Raw genomic sequence first — 23,217 nt, forward strand, 5'->3', positions numbered from 1 at the left:
GTAGACACCATGTCAGCAAATTGGCCAGTAACACCCAGTCGAATGATTCCACTTGCTTCCAACCCTGTTTGCGCTAATAAACTGTTGTAATCGCTCCAACCAGTATGGAGTTACCCCTTAATGCAGGTTGGGTCCAGACCGTACCATTCTACCGTTTGAATTCTTCAACGGGCCGCGGTATTCGTATTTGTTTTCAGCTTCATTCTCTCCTAGGTATCCTGGGATACTGCCAACTTTTTCAACTCTGCCATGCCATGACGTCGTCCCGCCAGTCTACGGTGTCTAGACTGCTCTGCCCCGCAAGCAAACTGGAGCCTTGCATGGAAGATGAGTGCCATCGGTGCGAGATGACGATGGAGGCGGAGAAAACCATGTCTCTGTCAAGTCTTGTTGACATTATTATGGGCATCACTCCCAGAAAGCGTCTCATCTGGATGGATGCATATGTAAGGAATTATTCATAATAGAGAGATAACCCAACGGCATTGTTATTCAGTGATTGAAATGACAGGTTTGGATTTAACTTTTAATGCCTTCCCGTCTTAGTGGAGTCAAGAGGGGCATTGGAGAAAATAACTCTTGAATTCGCTGCGGTCGATGACATGGCAGATTCCTTCCAGAATGCCAGTTACCTTACTAAATACATACTTGAATCTTCCGATAACATATTCCCCTTGATGACGAGCATTTTGGCTCGTCCATTTAACTGGGTATCTTCGTTCCTCATATCCCCAACCGCGAGAACAAAAATGGGATTGCTATCTGGAGACCGTCCCCTTGTTCTCTGGACACTTCATGAAAGCGAGACCTGATATAGGAATATGTTCCTAATAATTGTGGAGGAAGAAGGCTATCGGAATTTATAAATTGACGGATTGCTGGAAATTTATGGACACCTCTTCTCGAACCCCCAACTGAGCGATTCCAGTTGACAATGAGATGTCCAGGCAGAAGCACTTTCTGGCGTATTCTACATACCCTCGGTGCCTCTACTCTCCCATGAACCCACTTAATCCGATCAAGGCTGCAATATTAACCCGCAAGAGCTCGTTCTTTTGAAGGTTGCACAAACCCAACATCCTTCCAAACCAGACTTGGGAAACGTTTCAAAAGTGTTGCGGATCGAGTAAGGGAATCAGCGTACGACACGATTTCAGTAGAGGGATAAGATGAAATGGACATGGACCAAAGCACTTGTGTGCTTTCGCTTATGCCACATGCCCATTGAATTCCATGTTGGGCTCTAGTGATTTCGTTCTGGATCTTCAGAGAATGCACGAAAATTACTGAACCTATGGAATCAATCTTCAAAGGGCCACGGGACTGGAGGGAATTCGTGAAGATATATATAATTGTGGGTGGGCCATTCTGCTCTTTAATCAATGACCAAAGGAATAAACCTACTGTTAATCGGTGGTTGTAGATTGATAGATTGACGGACAGGCACTTGGAGGTTGGATTTCGGGCATTTCTGACGATTACAAAACTGGTATGCCAACAACGACAACAAAAAAATTAAAAAAAGGATAATAAGAAGAATAATAAAACAAAATAAAATAAAAAAAAAAAAGAATGAAGAAAACGACAACAGATGACCATTATCATATAGGCATGAGGCTGCATTTCTCATCTTCCGTCATCTTTTCTGTCTCATTTTCCAATGGATCATCATAATACCTGCGGGATACGGGGTATGACAGCCTTGCCCCCAGTAAACAACCTTCTACAACAAACACAAAAGGTAGTTGAAGGGGCCACACAGGCGAAAAGAAAGTGGTGTTGAGAACTACTCTGGATCGTTATTTCGATGCATGCAATGCAGATTGAAGGTTGGCATATTTCAATGTGTGAGTTCCAACTTCAAGCAGTCGCAGCATTGACAGGGAGGAAAAAAAGGACTCATGACAAGCGGTGAGAAGTAAGAGAACACACAGCCGATCAGCAGAAAAGGACGAAGATCGTAAGCCATCAATATATTTGATGACAAGGCGAAACGATTCATATTTTTGACCATGCCCTGATTGATGGTATAACTTCAGCTCAACCTTGGTTAGTTACAAAAGTTTGTTCCCACACAGGAAATGGTTTTGCTCTTCTTTCCCGGGCCTCCCATACCGGGCGTCAACTACCCAACTAGATACATTTTACACCTGTCTGGCCTGATCATATCATGAACTATCTCTGCTGCCTGAAAAGAGTCGTCTGCTTTAGTCTTCAGTGAACCATGCAATGGAATTATGAATGCGACCAGAAGCCGTGTTGATGCATGTCGGACCAGATGTGTCCGAGCTTCGAAAATGTCAAGCAGTTAACTAGCTAAGGCGATCTGGGGCGTTTAACTCCAGGAAACGAGACCGACTTGGTTGTATGATAGGGAGGAAGCTCGACTCTGCTCTTCGTTCATAGACACTTGCATTCCAGTAGCTGTCAGCCAACCCCCACACATGGATTGAATTGTTGTGTCTGTGTGCGAGTCCCGTGGTGTGTGGTTGGGAAGAACCAAGGCTGTGCCGGGCGCAAGGCTGAACAAAGACACGACATTGAACCCTATGTCCCTTTTAAGTGGCTGATAATGTCTGGGGAACCCATTTAGGCGCTGCTCTAGCAGATTTCTAGAAGAAAGTCCGTCCCGGCATCCAACAGAGCAACTTGGGAGAAAACTGAGCTATCCATGCATTCCCGTTAGGATAATGGGATAAATGTGTCCAAGTACGTCGAGCTACGCTTCCGTGAAGGAGCAACATTCCGCACATACACATAACCCGAGAAACGAACAGATGCATGACATGAGGCTCTGCGTAAACAGCCCACAAAGACACGACAAATGCGGTGTGATTGATATGAATGAAGCTGTTGCAGAAGTGCCACAGCCTCCCGTGTTCAACCATCAAATGCATCAAGGAGCCTCGCCTTGTAGGAACTAGTTAACTATTGTTGGCGGAAAAGCAAACATCTCAATCATGCTCTCTTATGACTCACAAGCCCCAAGGCGGCTCTTTATTGCGTGGAAACCTGGCCTGTATTGTTCATCCGACGGCCTCTAACGGAGTCGCAATTCTCACGAAGAACTGATGATACCTACACCCATTCGCCACTCATCCTGTGGAGCATAGCGAACAATAGCGCTGTAACCCGGAGCCTGCCGATGGTGATCTTGTGAGCTCCCGTCTACATGAATGGCTACCGTTATTGTGCTCCTGTTCCGCAGGGCGTTCTGGTAACTAGTTGTAGCTAAGCTGTGCTCAAATCGTGGCCCTGTGTTCATTGGATCTTGCATCACCGACAGACAAGCTCGGAGCGAAGCCGCCACATCCATATCCCAACCCTTGGGGAACAATCAACTACAGAGGAAATGCACAATGCAGAGAGGACGAACTTTGAACCCAACACCGAGAAACACTGTTCGAAGCATTTACAGACCCGCTCCGGGTGATTGCGAAGCGAATATTTGAAAACATCTGTTAGTCCTGAAATGATCAATCCGCGGAGATCAGGAATTTCGCCCAGGCTCACATTTCAACGGCGCGACTTGGGGACCAACGACAACGACGACGTCACCCGTAGACCCCTTGCATTATTGAAGGTTTGAACGGCATTGTTGGGCCCTTTCTCCCAGCCGTTAGTTATATAACGTCCCCGGTTTGTCTCTCCGTTCTCCCTGAGTTCACTATTTTCAAACTCCAGCAGTATCCTTCTTTTCAACAACAACAACAACAACAACAACAACCCAAAAAAAAAAAAAAAAAAAAAAAAAAAAAAAAAAAAAACCACAGTGGTTAGACTAAACCGTCTGATCTATCTGCAACGTCTCACTGGATCAACATCCGTTCCGGGCTGCATTTATCTTGACACTGCTGCCGTTGGGCATCGACACCATTCATATCTTCAATCACTGGCTGGTGAGTCGCATGTGTTTTATATCTGAAATATCCACTTTTGTTTTCAACTTGCTTCTACATGTTCGCTCGTCTACGCCCGAGAGGTGATCATCTGCGCTCCAGAGCGCTCCACTCTCACACCCCGCAGCGCCCGATATGGCTGGATAGTGAAGGCATTCTTCCTCAGATCTAGATGTCAACGAAGAATGCATTTTCTTATAAATTATCCCCAACCGGTTCCCTTTCCTTTTCTTTTCTCGTAGTTACTCTCGCATCAAAATCCCTGGTTTTCTTCCCGCGTGTCTTTTAGCTCTAGTTACACCGCTTGTGCATTTCTGCTATGTGTGCTGCTGCCATCCTCCACTGGACTGCGCCAGGCCGCTTGCTGGTTAGTGGAATTTTCAGCCGTCGGTGATTCGTAAACCTGCAAAATCCTGCTTTTTTGTTTCCCCCCCCCACCTCTCCTCTCAGAATCATCTCCTGTCTGTTTAGTATGTTTTCTTGCGACTGAATATTGGATATCGTCATCGTTATTATACTTCTGCTCCTTTTGACTTTTGTTATCAATCTCTGTTTGCCTGCTCTGCTTGAAGTCGTTGATTTCTTGGTTTCCCCAACCCCGCTCTGCCAAGCAGCACCCGTTAAACAAGTATTTAACTTGGCCCCTGAAATCCACTGTTGACCGACTTTGCTGGGTTTAATTTTGCGTTTATCCATTCGCAGGCACGGATTCTCATGGCTTCTTCTTACAGAGACAGTAACTGGGACGAGGCCGATCGACAGTCTGAACAAAGGTATTACTCAGTCAAGCGCTACGTCATTCCCTCCGAACAAAGCTCGATGTATCGACGGGATGGGCCCGCAATGAGCGAACGCGAGCTCACCATCCGGCCCCATCACGATCGAGATGACCGGTATAACTACGAATATCGTAGGGAGAAAGATTACGACCGTGAGTCTACATACCCCAGCGTGATACTCCAATCAGCCCCTTACGTCATTACCATGCCCACAATACTATTATCACCCAAAAAAACCCCAGCCAATAATTAATTCAAAGAAGTCTACCGTGCTTCGAGCCATGCACCCTCCCACCACGAGTCGGATTATCAATTAGTCAGCCGACCTGACACCGACGAGCGGTGGGCGTTGCGGAGCCCCCGTGATCCGCGAGACGACGACTATTATTACTCCCGAAGCACCAGAGAATACGACGACGGTCGTCATCACTATGATGAGTACGAAGAGCGCTACTACGCAGGTGATAGCCCTCGCAGCTCAGGATCGCATCGGACCAGGAGCCGTCGTAGTCGCAACTGTAATAGTGACGATGACATGGTCTACTCCCGCAGAGGGAGATACTATCGCGATGAGAGCCCGCATCACTACAAACGTCACCTAGCCGAAGGTGCCCTAGTCGGAGTAGGTGCTGCTGAATTGGTGCGACACCGCTCGAAGAAGAGGGATGGGGAGGAGGAATCTAGCGCACTCAGCCGCATCGGGACAGACGTTGGCGCAGGTGCCCTGGGTGCCGTAGCTGCTGATGTTCTCCAAAGGGCTAGAAGTCGCCACCGCAGTAAGAGCCGCAGACGCGCAGAATCTCTAGATCGCGGGCGAGATCACAACCGGGAGCATCGCCATCGACACCGTCGACACCGCAGTCGCTCATCTCCGGATTCCCGCGTCAAAACTCTGGCAGGCCTCGGATTGGGCGCAGCAGCTATCGCGGGAGCAGTTGCGCTAGCCCGGAAAAAGTCTCAGAGAAGTGAGAAAGCTGGCAACTCGAACCATGGCAGACGGAGCCGGTCCCGCCGTCGTCGAGGGTCCGAATCTGGGTCTGACAATGGTCGAAACCCTGCCCACCGCAACAAGCGAATGGCAGAAGCAGGTCTTGCGGGCGCAGCAGTAGCAGGGTTGATTGAGCGAGCTAGGAGCAAATCTCGATCTCGAAAAGGGGAGAGATCCCGCAGCAGGATTAGGCAGGGTCTTCCCATAGCAGCTGCTAGCCTTGGCAGTGCAGCAATTGCAGGTCTTTATGAAAAGCACAAGGAGAAAAAGGAAAACGAATCCTCTGAACGGCATCATAGACATAGATCTAGGTCTCGAAGCGTGGCTCCATCATCAGCCTACTCTGACCCCTCCGGATCAGCTCCCCAGCTCATAGAGTACGGCGACGATCCCGTGTACGGAAGCATCCCAACTAATCACTACTATGGACGGCCCTCGAGCAGGCAATCCTCCCCAAGGGCCATTGAATCATCTTTCCGACGAAGAAGCCGGCACCGGAGCGTCAGCCGGAGTCACAGCCGTAACCAACATCGTTATCGTGATGGCGGCTCAGGAAGCAATTCTTCTTTCTCCGACCATGATGGCGGTCGCAAACACCGCTCCAGCCGTCATAAAGAACGTAGCAGAAGCCGTACTAGAGATCTTGCCACTGCTGGGCTTGCTGCTGCTGGTGCCGGGCTTGCTGCCAGGGAATATACCCAAAGACAGGAGCGGAAGAAGGCGGAGAAAGGCCGAAGAAGTACGTAAAGGTTTTGAACGTTATGCATAGGATGTCCTTATTATATCATTGTCTAGTTATTTATTTTCAGATTTTTTGAACGTATTTATACATATACGAAGTTGATATGCTATTTCCAGCTCGTGAAAAAGCACATGTAATGAGAAAAAAAAAAAGGAAGAAAGAAAAGAAAGAAAAGAAAATAAAAATAAGCAATAAAAAAGTACGGAGAAAAAGAATATCATCATACTGACGATTAACAGAATATGCCCGCGACCATGACTACACCGACTCATATGAGGAGGGCTACGATCCCGTTCCCCATGTCCCCTCTCCACCGCCAAACGGCGCGAATTACTACCCACACAGTAATCATTTCCCACCCCCACCAGGCTCAACTCCTGTTCCGCCCAACCACCAAGGAGGCCCATATAATCCGGCAGACTATCCGCCGTCTCCCGGTGCACCACCCATGACACAGGCAAACTACTCCTACCCCCCACCACCTCCTCCTGCAGCGGACCCTTACTCACCCAGGTCCATCAATGGGGAAGAGAACGTGAGTGCTGTCCCGACGCCAAATCCCACCCTCTCACATGAACAGCGCCACATGTCATCAGAGGGTGGGTTTGAGGTCCCACGAACCCATTTTGGGACAACTTCACTAATACCGTTCTTTTTATCGTTTCAGGTATAATGGCAACAGCCTCACGACAGCTGTTGCTGCCATCAACCCACCCAGTCAGTGGTGCTGGTGCGCAGTCCGCAACCACTCTCGGCTACTCTGCTTCTCCTTTCGCTCCCACTCCACCACCGCTATCAACATCGCCACAACCAATACCAACCTCACGAAACCTATTCAATACCTTTTCACGACCAAGGTCATCCAGCCAACCCGCCTCGATACCAGCCAAGTCCGTCCAATTCGATCTCCGACCGCATTACGCCAGTTCTCCATCTACAGATAGACGTGCACGAATCCCCACAGGCGAAAATCAAGGCTATGAGACTGATGACAGCGACTCAACCATGGACGGACTGGATCGTTCTCGTCTTCGGTTTCACTCCCGACCCCATCACAGACTCCGCACCCATACATCCTACCATCCTCACCAATCGACGGCCTCGCCAGCATCAATACCATTTCCGCCAACACCAAGTTTCCCCCGTACAACATCAGCAACACCACAACATAGTAGCGACAAAACCCATACCAGGGTCCATAACAACAACCTCGATGTAGAATCAGATTCGACCATTGAGCTTTCCGATCGCTTTGACGCGCGGGGCCATCGACTCCTTGTACCATGGAGATGATCATTGTTTGGCACGTGTACGGTGAGGACAAGACGGACGTAAAACAGGGCGCTGTGTTTGGTGAAGCCCAGCTCTGGTGGGAGTTGGGGAAGTAGAAATCTTTAAAAGGATGGAAGAAGGGATGGTTCAACTGGGCCAGATGATACCAATGAACGAACAAGATGGCCTCCACTACTGTGATTTATTTTACATCCCATGCTTTTTTCTCAGTTTAACGGCTATTTTTCTTTTCTTTCTTTTTTCCTTGGGCCGCCATCTGTTAGTTCGTCCTCCTGTTCTTGTATTCCCCACTCTTCATTATATATATATCTGCGATTTGACCTTTCTATGTAGTTATGCACCATTTGTTTTTCCTTTTCTTTTTCTTTTTCTTTTTTTTTTTTGGGTCATTTATTCCTTAGAATGTAACTTGCACGTCATTTGACGATTTCCATTATGATGTCATGTGCGACTTGTTCACTCTCCCCACATCACTGCTTGATTATTCCATCTCTCCATTCTAATGATGAAAGAGTATATAACGAAACAACGAAATCCCTTAAAGAGATTAAAAGTAGCTAGATAAATTCGATGTGCAGAATATGCAATATGGTGGTATACTTGAATATGATTAATTGAAGCATGGTCATCAAGATGTTACATTGTCTCAGAGTCTTGATCAAGGGCGTGCATTGTATGGTTTTTAGCAAAACTGTATCTTCATTCCATTCTTATTACGCTAGTTGCCATACATTTTCCTCTATAGGAACCGCCCGGAGAGAAAGAAAACTATTCAACGTAGTTAACTGTTACAGAAATACGCCTTTGCTATGAAACAAAACTCCAACTCCCAACTCCAATTATATATGTTGTCCCTGAAAGGTTATATTACATATGCACACAGGTACAGAATATAGCTTAGTCCAAATCTTCCCCATGCATCAAGGTATGAAGGAGATGGAAGATGAAGGGAAAGGCAAAGGAAAGGAACCGGTTGAAGATCATCCGCCATGCCGGGGTTATGCAAGTCATAGAAGAATTGAAATCAAACCAATTCATCAATCAAGTCACCAACAAATTTCTAAAAGGAGAGGACGAAATGCCTCCCGTTTTAAGCTTGATTAAATCCTCACAGCTACCAAAACTAACCGTTCTGAAAGTGAGGTCTCAACTCATACAATTCCGTATACACGTTTGGCGATATAGAAGCAGGCGACGGCGAAGACGACGAGACCAGCAGTAACTGTATGCCGTTAGATCAGAAGGCTGGAAAGCAAGGAAATTTGGATCTATCAAAATATGCAGAGAGAGAGAAGAAAAAAAAAAAAAAAAAAAAAAAAAACAACTGAACCATCGGACAAAATGGCGTGGAATTGGAATTTCGCTTACTAGACCAAAACCAATACAAATTATCAATATCCTGCCCGGGAACTTTCACATTCATACCCCACATGCCGCAGATGATATTCATTGGAAGAACAATGGTACCCAGGACGGTAAGTTTGCCGAGAACATCGGCTGTTTTCTCCTGTCGCTCGTTCATGCGGATGTTTATTTGTGCGAGGTAGTTTGAATGGGCGCGGGATAGGAGTCTGAATATGTTAGCATTGGGCAACAAAAAATAGACGTTATAATGGGAAATAGGTGTTCTTAAAATTGGTACTGGGGCAGGGGACTGGGAAGAGAAACTGAGAAGACGAACGTTTCATAATGACTCAAGTTACTTGTCATGGTCAAAATATGATCCTGAATATCACCCAGATAAAGCCCTATTTCAGACTTGGGAGCCACTTCCCACTGCTCATTGCACCGTTTTGCGAAACCCTTAATTACATCCGCCTTGTTCCCTAGCAATCGATAAAGACTCATCACTTTCTTGCGGCATTCGCCAACGCGCCGTAACATATCCGAACCGGACGGTAGTGGTTCTCCATCTTCCGCCGCATTTCCGTCTGATACCTCTTTCTCGTCGGAGTGGAGCTGCAAAATGGTGTCGTCGATATCATCCACCTCATTCTCGACTGACTGTATCAGGGGACCGAAGACGTCGGTAATGTCATCGATGATGGCATACGAAATCCAGTCAGCACTTAGGATCAAGTAATCTTTCAGCTGTCTGATCCTGCGGCGGACGTTTGCGGGGTGTGGAATCATGGAGAAGTGGAAGCTAAGGACGCCCTCTCGAAAGACAACTACATACATGTTGACGGGTTCGAGGTAGTTTTCGCTTCGAACATCTTGTTCGAAAGTACGGTAGTTGAGGAAATAATAGTGTCGGAAAAGTTCTACTTTCTCGCGAGCTTCTTGCATCATGATATCTTCTGCTGTTAAGCTGTGGATACCGAATGCCTTGGAAATAACCCGCATTTCCGTGTCAGCAGGGCAGAGTACATCAAGCCAGAAAGTTGGCCGTGAACCATATCGCTTTTCCTTGGGAGCTTTGATCGGTGGTAGAGCTTCTGAAGATCTGCCTGCCTTCTCCGTGGTTACTGCAGTAGCATCACTAGAGGTCTGCTGAGGGTTTTGGTAGTGGTCTACGCCATGATATCCATTTGTAGCAGTTGTATCCATGCTATTTTCTCGATATTGGGAAAGTTCAGGGGAATCGGATTCGTCGGAAGAGTCATCCTCTATTTCTGGGGGGTCAGGGATAAAGAGGGTACGGAATGTTTGACCGGGTTGTACGAGCTCCGAAATCGTCTGGCTGTGTATGGTAGTCTGGAACTCTTCGTTGAAGTATGTGAATCGATATGGAGCATCTTCTTCCTTTCGCATCCATCCTGCATTCTGCGGTCGCAACCTGCCTCCGATTAACACAGGCTCGTTAATGTTCTTTGCTCTTACCCCCCCGCTGCGGTCTTCTTTCTCTGCGCGACTCCATTCCTCCAGTACCGAAAGATCCGGCCAGACACGTCTCCGTCTCCGCCTTCGTTCACTACCAAATCCCTCCCTTGGAGGCTGGGGAGCGTAGTCTTCTTCACCCAACTCTGACAATGCACCTGTTGGAAAACACACATCTTCTTCGACGGGAAGAGCAAGGGTGCGTCGTCGCTGCAGCTCCGGAGGAGTAAACCCTGGAGAAGCCAGCCGGGAACTGTGTCTCGAAGTTTGGCCTCCGTCTCCGTCAACATCAATAACATGACAAGGCATACTTGTAATGCTGGCGACTGCAGGAGATCCCGAAGTAAAGTCCAGCCCGGTGATCATCCGATCATCATAGCCCAGTTCTGGCCTAGTAATAGGGCTGCCAGGTACGGAGGGTGGATTGTTGACATCATATTCTCTCCGTACGCTTTGAGAGGTCCTAGCAGAGTGCCGGCCAGTCACTGACTGGGAGGAGGAGGCTGTCGAGGGCAGTCGTGGTAAGTGGGAAGGTGAACGTCCTAAGCTTGTCCCATAGCGTACAAAGCTGGAATTATGGATAGAACTTGGTTGAATCAACGGGGTTCGATCGTCAGCTTCCTCAGACTCCTCTCTGTCCATCCCTTGTGCGCTGGGAGAAGGCCGATAAGCTCTTGCTGAGGATCGAGAGGAGGGTTGCACCTCTGGTCGATAGCTTTGGGCAAGTCGACTGTCCCTACGAGGGCGCATCATTGGTTGGTGCCTGTATCACAATAATCTCCAGCATATCGTTGTCAGATTTCTGCTTTCCCATTGCCCACTGTATGACTTTAAGAAACGAATGACAGGTATATCTAGAGGTATACTCTGTAGGAGAACTTATATATGACCATAAACAACAGAGTCATGATATCCATACCTATGGTCCAGCAGAACATCGCTATCCAAACTCGTCCCACTCAAGTTCCCACCAGTCAACTGGCCCAGGCGGTACAGGGAAGGACGGCGCCGCTGCGAAGGTTCCAGTTCACCAGTAGAATCCAGGACGTCGAGCTGTGGTGAAGCACCATTTCGTTCTGCATCGGCGGAGTCGACATGGGACGAGTCTTGCTGCGGGGCGAAAGATGGCCGACGATGTCTGCGTCTCCGAGGGCCGCGATGCCTACGCTTCTTTGGTACAGCAGAGCTCCCAGGCTGTGGTTCTTGTTCATTCTGAGGCTGAGGCTGCATCCGTGAGAGGTCTGCTCCGTTTGCGTTGGTCTGGAGTGATCTGGCGGAAGATCTGCTGGTGGTGGGTGGAGGCGGATGATGAGGACCGGCACTGGGATCCATGAGGCCGGGATGAAACAAAAGAAAGAAAATGTAACTGAGGAACGAAGCTGACTATCTCAGGGAAACATGGCAATTGTATGCGACCGGGAAGAGGAGTGGTTGCATTGGTACATGGAGGGAAGTGGTTGTGTGGTTGTTGGGGCGGGGAAATTGTCGTTGAGCGTTTGTTTGTTCGTTACTTGGAGTGGTTGAATTGCTGGGGCAGAAGTTTGATCAATAAAACCTTCTTTTGTTTGGGCGGGGCTTAACATAATCCAACCAAGCAAGCGAGAGACAACTGTTTATCAGTCAATACAACAACCAAATAAGAGAAATAGATTGATGACTTTCGCATGTTATGAGCAGTATGTTCTAGTACATCACATACACTGCATCAAGGTGCTGCAAATTTTCATGATTGAGAGTCAGAAGTCTCACTCATTCTTCTTTTCTGTTCCTTTACACTTTGTGATCTGCTTCTTCTTTAGCTTTCAAAACACTCTCTTGAGCTACAAACATATGATATCTTTCTCACTTTCTCTTTTGCTTTGCATTGACAGAGACTAGATTCCCATGCAAGTACAACTACAAGTGAGCTTTATGCAAGGATCCAAAGCTCTTATGCAAATGGTTTAACGTGGTGGATAATACTATAAAGAAGTATGGAATTGTGCCGGAGGATACTTACTACTTTGATGAGATTGGCTTTCTAATCAGAGTTATCTCAACAGCTTGAGTGGTCATTAGAGCAGAGAAAGAGGGCAGATCATCTCTTATACAGTCAGGAAATAGAGGATGAGCAACAGTAATTGAGGCAGTTAGTGCTACAGACTGAGCTCTACCTTCTATGATTATACTGAAGGATAAGCTTTATCAATTCTCATGGTACAAGTAACTGCCAGTGGATTGGACAATTGGTCTTAGTTAAAGGAGCTGGACTATAGATGATCTTGGCTTGACATGGCTATAACAGGTATTTAACAAGCATACTAAGGCTTATACAATTGAGGGATAGACTGCTACTTATAGATAGATATGACAGTTATACCACAGCTGAATTTAATAAATTCTGTTAGAATTATAAGATTATATAGCATTATATATGACTCTCTACTTCTCTCTTCTATAGCTGTTACTGGATATAAGCTGTTTTTCATAGTTAAAGAGAGTGTATGGCAAGATAATTGAGCAGAGCATGAAATTAAGAATCAATTATATTGACAAAGAGGAATTCCGTCAGCTACGCAGCAGCCAGACAGGAGACTATGAAAGATATTATTATAAGAAACAAATTCAAAGCCATGAGCTTGATTTCATTCAATTCAGATGAGGTTTTTACACAGCTACATACTTAATTTCATGCTTTTAACTCACTAGGATCAGCTCATAGATCTCACAGATTCAATTCTCCTGGACTCTCAAGACCCCCTCTGCAATATAACTCAATTGAAACAGCAGAGTAGCAAGATTAAACTCTGTACAGATGTTCTTTCTAGTCCTATAAATCAAGCTCTTGATTAGCTAGTTTAAAGGATATCAGCTGGTCATGCATAAAATTGCTCTATTAATGAAGTCAAGCAGCTGAAAGCTGCTAACACTAGACAGAAACAAAAGAGAGAGAAGAAATATATGTATATAGCCGAAGAAGGAATTGTAACACCTCAAGAAGGACAGGCTAGGATTGTTCAGACTCAGAGGCCTACTTAGCCTGCTGAGAGGAGGTTGAAGATTTAAATCTGAGAACTGAAAAGTGAGTACTACCATATTGTAGTAAATGTGGCAGTATAAAATCAAAGCCTCTAGCTGCTCACAGATCTAAGGATACATTCTATATAATTTCTATATATAATTTCTAGTGGTTGTTGCTTAATTTGAAAATTTGTCAAATAATATAGTGGGTATTGATCAAATAAATATCGTGATATCTTAACAAATCAGTTCAGGGTCAACCAGCAGAAATGTGTTTATTAGCAACTATGGAATAACTAGTTAACGAGCTATAAGTATGTAATAAGCAATGGATTAGCTAACTGAGTAACTCTTTGTTTGATTCTGCTTGCTGATTGATTCACATTCTACACAATCCCTACATATACAGCAGATGCACTTTATAATCTACATTCATACTGAAGAGGAAATAACTGAATTAATTATCATGATTTCATATGATTTTCATTCAAAAGAAACCAAGAAACTACATCTCTAAAATATATGTAGATTAATACATGCAAATCAAATCAAAACATCAACATTGGTAAACATCTCTCATCGTCATAAATCATTGATGCTCTGTACATAAAGTCGCAAAATGTAAAAAAAAAGAGGATAATCCCGAAAGCAAATAAGACACATATAAAACGCACGCAGGAAATAAAGCCATTAAAAACATTGGATATCCGTTCCTTTTTCTTTTGGAGTCCCCAGTATCTGTAGCCGTAAAATCCAGAAATATGTAAAAAAGAAAGGAAATGAAAGAAAAGAAGAAAAGAACAGAAAAATAGTCATCAATCCAGAAGGTTGAACTCCTCATCCATCTACAGTCCAACATACAGGTAATGTACATACGACGCTATGGAGTGTGACGCCTCATATCACGTTGCCCGGATCTATGCTGATGGACGGATGGCTCTGTATCGACTGGTTTGTCTGGTCAATAGACATCCGGTCCCCACTAAGCACCCTCACCACCTTCTTATCCTTCCCCGGTCGCGCAACAAGCACTTGCGCTGGACACACCACAATCTCTTCATCGCCGTCCCCTTCGTCACTGCACTTCTTGACCACGAGCGGGAACAGCACTATCCTCACAACCGCTTCTTGTGCCTCGAGCTCTTCGTTCGACGTTGTCTCGCCGCTTCGCTCATTCATTAGAGCGGCCTTGAAGTGTACCTTGCGGGCTAGTTCGCCGTTGGCATTGTGTTCTGGTTGTAAAGGTGGCAGCATGATGTACTCTGCCCGTTGCGTGCGCATTTCGATAGAAAGATCCACCGCTGCTCGCATGACGTTCCGCAATGACTCCAGTATTGTACTTTCTAAGTCGCGCGGAGGGGGTAGCAGCTTGGAAAGAGTATAATAGATTTCCTGCACCACTGCTTCGGTGTCACTGGAACGCTGTTCATGGAACGCTTGTCGCTTAGCAAGAAGTGCGAGCGTCGTAGCTCTCCATTGCTGGACGGCACTTGGTGGTCCTACCTCACTCAGCTGCTTTTCCAAGGTCTTTAATTTCTGTCTTTGTTCCCGATCCATACCAAAGAGATACCGAGTGAAGATGTATTCCCAAACCAGTGTCATCACCACTGACATAAACACGTCTCTTCGTCGAACACGATCGGAAAGGTATGTATCGACATCTGAGCCATCAAGGATGGCATTTGCGAACCGCGCTGTGACTTTCTCGTCGCGGAGTGCGCTGGTAAGTCGACACAGCCGCATGTCCGAGAACTTGGAGAACCGCAACACCCACTGTTGTACATGTTGGCAAAGCTTTTGACATTGTGCATCGAAGTAATCTTCATCCCGAAAAACGAGCACATCGTCAGCCATGGTCTCCATGATCTGTATTTGAAGTTCCTTGACCTTGTCCCGCGCGTTGGCTAGTTCAGAACGCAAGTGTTCAAGTTCAGCATTCTTCTCCGCCAAGATATTATTTATCTCATTCTGTACAATCCCTTCCAGGCCGGCAGACAGCTGAGAGTGTTCATCCTGAAGTTCCCTTAAACCTTGTTGTGACTCGAATAGATGTTGCTTGGATTCAGCGTGCTGCCTCATTTCGGACGCATGCGAGGCCACCAGCCCAGTATTAGTTGCCGTAAGCACATCATTTGTCTCTATTAAGCGCGCAATTTCCTTCTTGAACCACTCCAAAGTGTTCTTCAGCTGTAGAATCTCCAAGTCCTTGCTGCAGATATCCTGGTCACGTGTTTGTAGTGCTCGCTCCGCCTGTCTCTGGGCGATGGTCTGGGATTCGAGGAATTTCTCTACGTTGGCTTTTTGGGTGGAAAGTAGGCGATTTTCAGATACGAGATGGTCGACGCGGGTTTCGAGGTCCTGGAGATGTTGCAAGCTGCGTCGTCTCCGCATGCTATGTGGGCGGGTTGGCGAACGCGGGGAACTGCCGGGCACGTCACCCCAACCCTCCTGCGATTCGGCATCCATCGTTAGTTTATCTGTGAGACAGATATTAATAGTATGGAAGAAGAAAAGATAAAAAAGAAGAACAAATAGAATGACCTACGTAGACATCCTCCATGCCACGCACCGGTCGCTTTCCTTTGTCAATGACCGGGTCGTAATGACTTGACGAAGCAATGCCCTCCAAGTCGCGTTCGGAGTCACGTGACATGGATCTAGTGATTTTGTCGTGTTTGCTAGCTGCCCTAAGGTCTGTATTGCTAGTGCTGGGCACTCGACGCAGCCCTGGAACTGGAGAACCTCCCGAAGAGACTGTGCTGCCAACGCTGAGAGATTGTGAGGTTTCCCTATGTTCGGGTGATGTTGTCCACTCGTGGGGATGCGGGTTACCTGGAGACCGTCTTTGGCTGGTGGGGAACCGATCAACACGCCCCTTTTTCGGGATATCCAAAGTGTCTAGCTGGGACGCTAAACCTCTATCTGCCGCCGCATCACTGCTCGAATGTGATGGCGTTGAAGCATGATTGAATTTACGTGGTGGTGACACATGCTTTGGCCCAAATGCAGGGTGTGGGTTTTCTGTATGCCGGGCAGCTTTCACTCCTCTGTCACGCGATCCAACGTCAGAAAGCTCGCGGTTACGCGCATTGCGCGGAGAGTCTGTTGGAACATGTTCTTTTATCGTCGCAAGTGGGGTTCGTGGAGGAGATACCATCACATCATGGTCGCCCCCAAGTCCGAAAGGGCCTCCAAATATTGAGTGAGGTTGTTCTAGAGGAGGAATTTTAGGACTAGCTCCTGTCTCTTTCTGTCGCCTAAGACTGATAGCTGGCAGAATAACAGACGACCCACTCTGAAGACTTTTAGAGTCCTGGTAAACGGTGGAGGATTGGGAAAGTTCGCGTCCAGCAGGTTTATGGGAAACCGGCCTAGAATGCTCCACGTCAACTCGCGTCAACGGGGAAGAAAGGAAAGATGGAGATGAAGACCTCCTTTCCGATATTGAATCCAAAAAAGACGGCCTCCGTTCAAGAGTGTGTTTGATGACTGGCAATTCGGGCTCGGAATGCTTATAACTCACATCGATTGAATGATCGTAATCTCCTACAGCAGCCGGGATCTCTGGGATTGGGTCAAGGCTCGGTCGGCATTTCACGGAATCTTCGAACTTAGAAACGACCTCAGCATCAATTTTTAGGTCGGAGAGTAGCGGAAAGATATAATCTTTTGTCGAGGCTGATTGTATCTCCTGTGTGGGTGTCTCTTTGGAGGCCGCATCTTCAGAGGGGTATCTTCTAGATACCCGTTCAATGAACGGGAAAACGCTGGCTACTACTCCGGATGGTTGTGATTTGCCATGCTCCTCCAAATGTGATCTTGATGAAGTGACCTCCTTTGAAGCGTGCGTTTCTAGAGTCTCCGCCAGGAGTTGATGGGGAGCTCGGCCTTCATCAACATGGACGTCCTGCTGGTCCTTCTGTCTCTTCTTTAGACCCTTGCCATTCTTTCCTTTCTTACCACTAACCCCACAAAAACTGTCATTGTCATCCTTCATTCGAGTAATTACAGGTGCTATAGGAGGTTCTACTGCTTCGACATGTGTAGCCGCAGCGGGGCTTTCAACGAACATTTCGGGTAGCGCTTTGGTGGTGTTGCAACCAGGAGGTTCGGTATCGGCAGGATCATCTGCAAGAGGGCCAGAATGGCTCAAAATTTCCCAGCCCTCTTGTTCAAGCGCTTTCTTTTTACCTTTACCTTTCTTACTCTTTTTCTGTTTGCTTCCGCCAACAGCCCAAAAGTCATCGCTTATGGTCACCGCTGAAAATCCAATAGATGGATGAGCACCTTCCATATTTTCAGGTGATTCTATTGCCGGGCCTTTTTCCAAGGCTAGAACCGCATCCGGTGATTGCGGAACTGAAAGCGGGGAAGGCAATCGTTCACTGAGATTTTCTTTCAAGAGTCCAGCGACATCAAAGTCTTCCAGGAGAGCTTCAGTGCCGACGTCAGCGTCTAGTGAAATAGAAGGTAGCTCGCTATTGAGAACGCTTTCTGGCCGGTGGTCGCTAACACACTTATGCTCAGGAGGAACTCGCTTGCTTGATGACGACAAGAGCGAATCAGCAGCTGATTTATCGCCTCCACTCTGACCAACAAGGCTGGCATCTTCATCGAAGTCGCCAATAGAATTATCAACTAGTTTGGGTGAGTGTGGCGATTGCTGTGTGAAATGATCCTCTCTTGGGTTTGGCTCATCACCCGAGAGGAACAAATCGAGTGACGATGTATCGAGTTCCTTTGGCTTCGACTGAGAATTCAAAGCCTTATCTTGAAGCCAATCAATTGACGGCCAGTAATCGTAATCCTCATTTTGTGGTTTATCGAAGACTCCCTTTCTTATTGGTGACTCTGTAGGCTCCGGGTTTTGTGGTACTTCTGTGAATCCATCGTCCTTCTCTGGAGAAATTTCTGTAGCAGATACGTCAAGTATGGGAAGGAGTTCCGGTTGCGTTGTTGACTCATCAAATTTCAGAAGTTGTTTCTTCTTCTTTTCTTTCTTTGATAGAAATCTTTTCAATGATGCGCTTTCCTGAGGTACTGCCTCCTGACTTGGCTCTGCTACTTCTTTCACATCCTCCACTGGCTTTTCAACCTTCTCTTCGACGTCCACAGCATGCCTTGTTCCCTTCTTATTCTTCTTATCCTTTTTCAATATTTTCTTGTTCGATAGCCCTTCCCAAACATTATCCTTATAATTCTCATCTGCATAGTCGCCCTTCGTCTCATGGGGGTTCAACTCAGGATTAGCCGGTGCTGGAAGAGAAGACCCATTGTCAACACCAGATTGGGTTTCCTTAATTTCATTAGCAACCTGCAGTTTCTGTTCCAATGCCAAGCTTCTGGCAGTTTTCTCAAGCGCTGGAAAATCATCTTTCTCAAATTTCTCTGCAGCAATTATTTGTGCCTCTGTAGCGTGGACCCCGGTGAGAGCTTGTGCTTCAGTGGTTTGTGTCTCGGTTGGAAGAGCAGGACCGCGGTTGATAGTGTTAAACGGTTCATCCGGAACTTGGATGGCTTTCACTACATCATCTTTGTCATCATCATTTGTACCCCAAAGTTCTCTCTTTCCCTTCTTTTTGGCTTTCTTTTCCTTTTTCGACGCGCCACGACTTGGAGATTTTGATGGTTCAGGCTCTGTTGTCTTGGGCAGGAGATGTAAGGATTCCGCAACCAGAGTACCTTCAGGTTGACCATCTCGACTCTTTCCAATTTTCTTCCCTGGTTTTTCCGACGTAGAATTCCATTCCTGGTGACTCAGTTCTGTCTGAGGGTCAAATTCCATCTGGGTCTGAGGCTCAGGAACAGCTAAAGGAGAAGGGTCGTCTTGAACAGCTTGCGTCTTTCTATTTTTTGTTTTGCCCTTCTTTGTACTTGTAGTGCTCCAGCTGTCAACTTCCTTCTGTTCTGCATTTACATGTGTTGCTCCAGATGGTTTTGCGTCATCCAAAACGTTCGCAAAATCTTCACTGGAATGGTTATCAGAGATGACTTTATCTTTTCCAAACGCTGAGTCCATTTCCTTATTTTTATTGTCTCCATTTTCTAGATTGGTGGCCCAGACGTTCAAGCTATCAGCCTCTCGCTGCTCAAATTGTACTTCGTTTTCTTCAGATGCCACATGATCACCCACAAGCCGCTTACCAGGAATGACGTTACTTTCTTGTAAAACGGGGTTTATCGTGTTATTCTTCTTCCCCTCGTCAGTGGAGGTGACACTCAAAAGGATATCTCTCCCCTCATATTCTGCATCTGCCGATGCAAATGATGGATTCTCGGTAATATGTAGAATTTTAGTTGACTGAGTGGGAAAACTACTTTCTTCAAGATGAAGAGACTTTGTGTTTTTCTCCTTGTCCTTCTTAGTTATCGGTACATCCCAGTCACAAGCCTTTCTATCAATATTTTCGTTCGTCAACTCAAGGATCAACTCGCCGGGATCAAATGTAGTGGCGGTGTCGGTAAAAGGATTAGTATTTGGTTCATTGGTTGTGGGAGTTCTATTTTCATGAGTATCCCGGCTTTTCTTGTTATACTTTTTCTTCCCTTTTTCTGTTGACGTGGCATTCCAGCTGTCGGGCTCAGAGTTAAGTTGAGGATCAGGTACAGGCCCTATATCTGGCTTTGTGGAATTGGGATCGCAAGATTCAGGCAAAGCTGAGAGAAGAATATCTTCAGAAAACATGACATCGGAAAGATATGCGCCCATGAGATTTTGAGCGTCCATGTTACTCGAAATGTGTCTGTCTTCATCTTTTGTCTGTGGTTGTTTTTTGGACTCCACCCTTAGCGCTACAAGTGGCCCACCAAATGCCAACAGGTCAATTTCTTTTGTCGGTGAGATAACAATGTTTCCTTGTTCCAATACAGAATTTGAGTCATTATTGGTCGCATTCTCTATCACACAATCAAAATCTTCAGATACCGGTGGCTGTGGAGATAGTTGTGGGAAAAGTGGTGCTGCTTCCTCCACTGAAAATGAAAGAGCGTGTACTTCAGTCATTGTCAGAGTTTTAGAGACTGGATCGTCAGACGGAACGCCGTCGTCGGTTGTAAGAACAATCAAGTCTTCTGTTGTCTCTCCGACTGCTCTAACTTCCCCAACGCCGGCTTGAATAACAACTTCAGTTTTTGGCCCTCCTGGATTGGGAGGTTTGCTCCGTAACTCCTCCCTTTCATCAGAAACTGAAACGAGACCATTTTCATTTCCAGAGGACCTCCGTTCGCTTTTGGTTATAACATCTAATAATTTGTCGCCGTCGATAACGGAAGGTTGCAGGGGAGAACCTTTGAATGAACCACCTTTAGGTTTTGGCGAGACGGCCTCGTGCATAAAGTCTCTGGGAATTTCAGATGTTGTATACGTACAATTGGACGATTCAATGTGGCCAGCTTGTGTGAAGGACTCTTGGGAATTTTCTGCATCGGAAATCGACTGTGCAGGAGCGAATTCAGGAGCAACTTGGAATGATTCAGACTTCGGAATAGTAGCTTCAGGAAGTTCACTAGATGCAGTGGACGGTTTACGCAATTGCCTCAAAGGATTAGGCGTTGTTGATTCCGAAATATCTTTCATTTCTATCTGCAAAGACGTACTTTCATCAGTCCAATCGGAAAATCGGCACTTTTTCTTGCTCATTTTGTTCTTATTTTTTAAAATCTGAAATTCATTACCGTCGTCATTGGCAGGTGGCGCATTGCGGGAAACTGTTTCGTTGTCTATGCCTGAAGTGTAGAGAACTTGATCATCGTCGTCTGCCCATGCACCGGGGATGGCAGGCATGTCTGATGCATCTCGGATGGAAAATGATTGAGCTTCAGAAAGCTCTGCTATAGATGTTTCAATCCCATCTTCGTGTAAATAAGATGTTGGTTTCGCCAGAGCTTCTATTTCCACAATCCTTGAATGGCTCAAAGGCTCTGAAGTTGCATCAGCATCAGCACGCTCGAGTCTCTTAGACAGTTGATGTTCTTCAGTTGTAGAAGGGTCATCAGTTGTCCATTTCTTGTCCTTTTTGGCTTTCCGCTTTTCTTTCGAGCTTTTTGATGCTTTAGTTCCAGGATTGCTAACTGAAGTAAAGGGGAGTGGCTCTATTTCAAGTTGAGGTTCATTGGCATCACCCCCATGGAGTGACGCGGACTTTGGCTGAAAACTTTCGACTCCAGAGGCCTCATCACCACAAATTACCGATTGGCGCTTCCTTTTACTCTTCTTCCCTTTCTTTGATTTTTGGGTGTCAATTGCAGGTGTATCATGTTGGAACAACTTATCGCTCTCAAGTTCCTTAGAAACAAGCTCTTCATTGCAGAGGGAAGGTTGAAGGGCGTTCCCCGCAATAGCAGTATCTGTGGGACAGTCTCGACCAATATCTTGTTCAGTATTCTGGGAGGTGAGGTAATTTTCAGCCAATGGAGACGCTCTTGCGTTTATAATTGGATCTTCTACAACCTTCAACTGAGATAATGGATGTACATCATCCACTGGTTGCCCGTCCTTACTAATGGCATTGGGTAAACCTGCTGGTGTAGCTTCCCCCATAACGATGTCATTCTCCGCCGTTAATTTCTCAGATTTGGGCTCATACTCAGTGCTTCGCTCCGTAACAATGTCGACTAAGGGAATGTCATTTGAAGAACCTGATTGAATTGGCGGACCCTCTGGGGCTTCCAATAACTTTTGTTTCTCCTTATCCTTTCTTTTTTGTTTTTTAGAAGCCTTTGTAGACGTGTCGATTTGTATATCGATTTCGCCTATTGGATGTGGTGAGACGTAATTGGTTGCATTGATCTCTGCACTCTCATTTGTTGCCTTCTCCGACGGAGGCCCAGTGTCAACTCCCTCTGGAAACTGTGGTACTGACTCAAGCTCCTTTATATCTTGAACGGAAGAATCGACGGTACCTGCAGGTTGTTCCGACTTAACTTCTTTGCTCGCTTCCGCTTCTGAAGCCTTAAAGTCGCCAGTTTCAGTCTCCCCCACAGTATATTTGCGGACCTTCTTTCCTTTCTTCCCCTTTTTCTTATTTGGCTGCCGTGTATTTCTTTCGGTATTGTCAACAGAAAATTCAATGTGAGGCACTTCACCCCCCAGAGATAACTCAGAGGCGAGAGACTTAAGTGATTTCGGCAACAGGGAATTATCTTCATAGTCCTCAGAGACGATATCAGCTGATTGGGACATCTCAACTGCAGCAGGAGGTGGTTGACCGAAAGGATGTTCTGCCGCCTCCAAAAATCCGTGGATTTCTTCCTTGTCTTCTTGCAGAGGTATAGTTGCAGAGTCAATTTCTTCGGGTGGTTGAAAAGCTGGTCCCTCAGCCTTTCTCTTAGGGGGTGAAATTACAACCTCCAGCTTTTCTTTTTGGTCGGACCGGTTTGGTTCTGTAATTACCGATATCTCGTTCTCTGAATCATTGGCCTGCAGAGGTAGTTCGGTAAGGTCGAGTTTTCTAGTTGGCAGCGGAGTTGGATCCTGAACTTTTCCCCCAGGAAAACGAGAAACATGCTCCAGCTTTCCTTTATGCTCATGTTTACTCGGATGCGAAATATAATCATTCTCAGTTAGTTCTTCGAGCTCTGTAACGTTCTCTGGTAGGGGTATGTGTTCAGGTTCAAGATCCTTGGCTAATTGAAAAGTCGATACATAGACTTCCATATCTAGAGGAGAAACTTCCTCCATCGTTTCTGTTTCACTAC

The 23,217-nt window shown here is 46.3% G+C and overlaps 4 protein-coding genes across 4 annotated transcripts; 2 read left to right on the forward strand and 2 right to left on the reverse strand.

Moving 5' to 3' along the window:
• Positions 1 to 254: 254 nt before the first annotated feature.
• On the forward strand, positions 255 to 503 carry PADG_05251 (uncharacterized protein; the record flags this gene model as incomplete). The annotated part of the gene is made up of 2 exons (XM_010762355.1): positions 255 to 446; positions 468 to 503. The coding sequence occupies 2 exons, from the start codon at positions 255 to 257 to the stop codon at positions 501 to 503; spliced, it is 228 nt and encodes a 75-aa protein (XP_010760657.1).
• A 4,110-nt stretch (positions 504 to 4,613) lies between these two features.
• Positions 4,614 to 7,701, forward strand: PADG_05253 (uncharacterized protein; the record flags this gene model as incomplete). Its single annotated transcript, XM_010762356.1, has 4 exons — positions 4,614 to 4,830; positions 4,939 to 6,405; positions 6,648 to 7,007; positions 7,076 to 7,701. The coding sequence occupies 4 exons, from the start codon at positions 4,614 to 4,616 to the stop codon at positions 7,699 to 7,701; spliced, it is 2,670 nt and encodes an 889-aa protein (XP_010760658.1).
• Positions 7,702 to 8,852: 1,151 nt separating this feature from the next.
• PADG_05254 (uncharacterized protein) lies at positions 8,853 to 11,853 on the reverse strand (the record flags this gene model as incomplete). Its single annotated transcript, XM_010762357.1, has 4 exons — positions 8,853 to 8,923; positions 9,070 to 9,272; positions 9,383 to 11,284; positions 11,441 to 11,853. 4 exons carry the CDS (start codon positions 11,851 to 11,853, stop codon positions 8,853 to 8,855), a joined length of 2,589 nt encoding a protein of 862 aa, XP_010760659.1.
• A 2,565-nt stretch (positions 11,854 to 14,418) lies between these two features.
• On the reverse strand, positions 14,419 to 23,200 carry PADG_11900 (uncharacterized protein; the record flags this gene model as incomplete). Its single annotated transcript, XM_010762821.1, has 2 exons — positions 14,419 to 15,969; positions 16,067 to 23,200. 2 exons carry the CDS (start codon positions 23,198 to 23,200, stop codon positions 14,419 to 14,421), a joined length of 8,685 nt encoding a protein of 2,894 aa, XP_010761123.1.
• Between the last annotated feature and the right edge of the window lie 17 nt (positions 23,201 to 23,217).

This window comes from Paracoccidioides brasiliensis (genome assembly GCF_000150735.1).
Source record: "Paracoccidioides brasiliensis Pb18 unplaced genomic scaffold supercont2.6, whole genome shotgun sequence".
Lineage (NCBI taxonomy): Eukaryota > Fungi > Ascomycota > Eurotiomycetes > Onygenales > Ajellomycetaceae > Paracoccidioides > Paracoccidioides brasiliensis.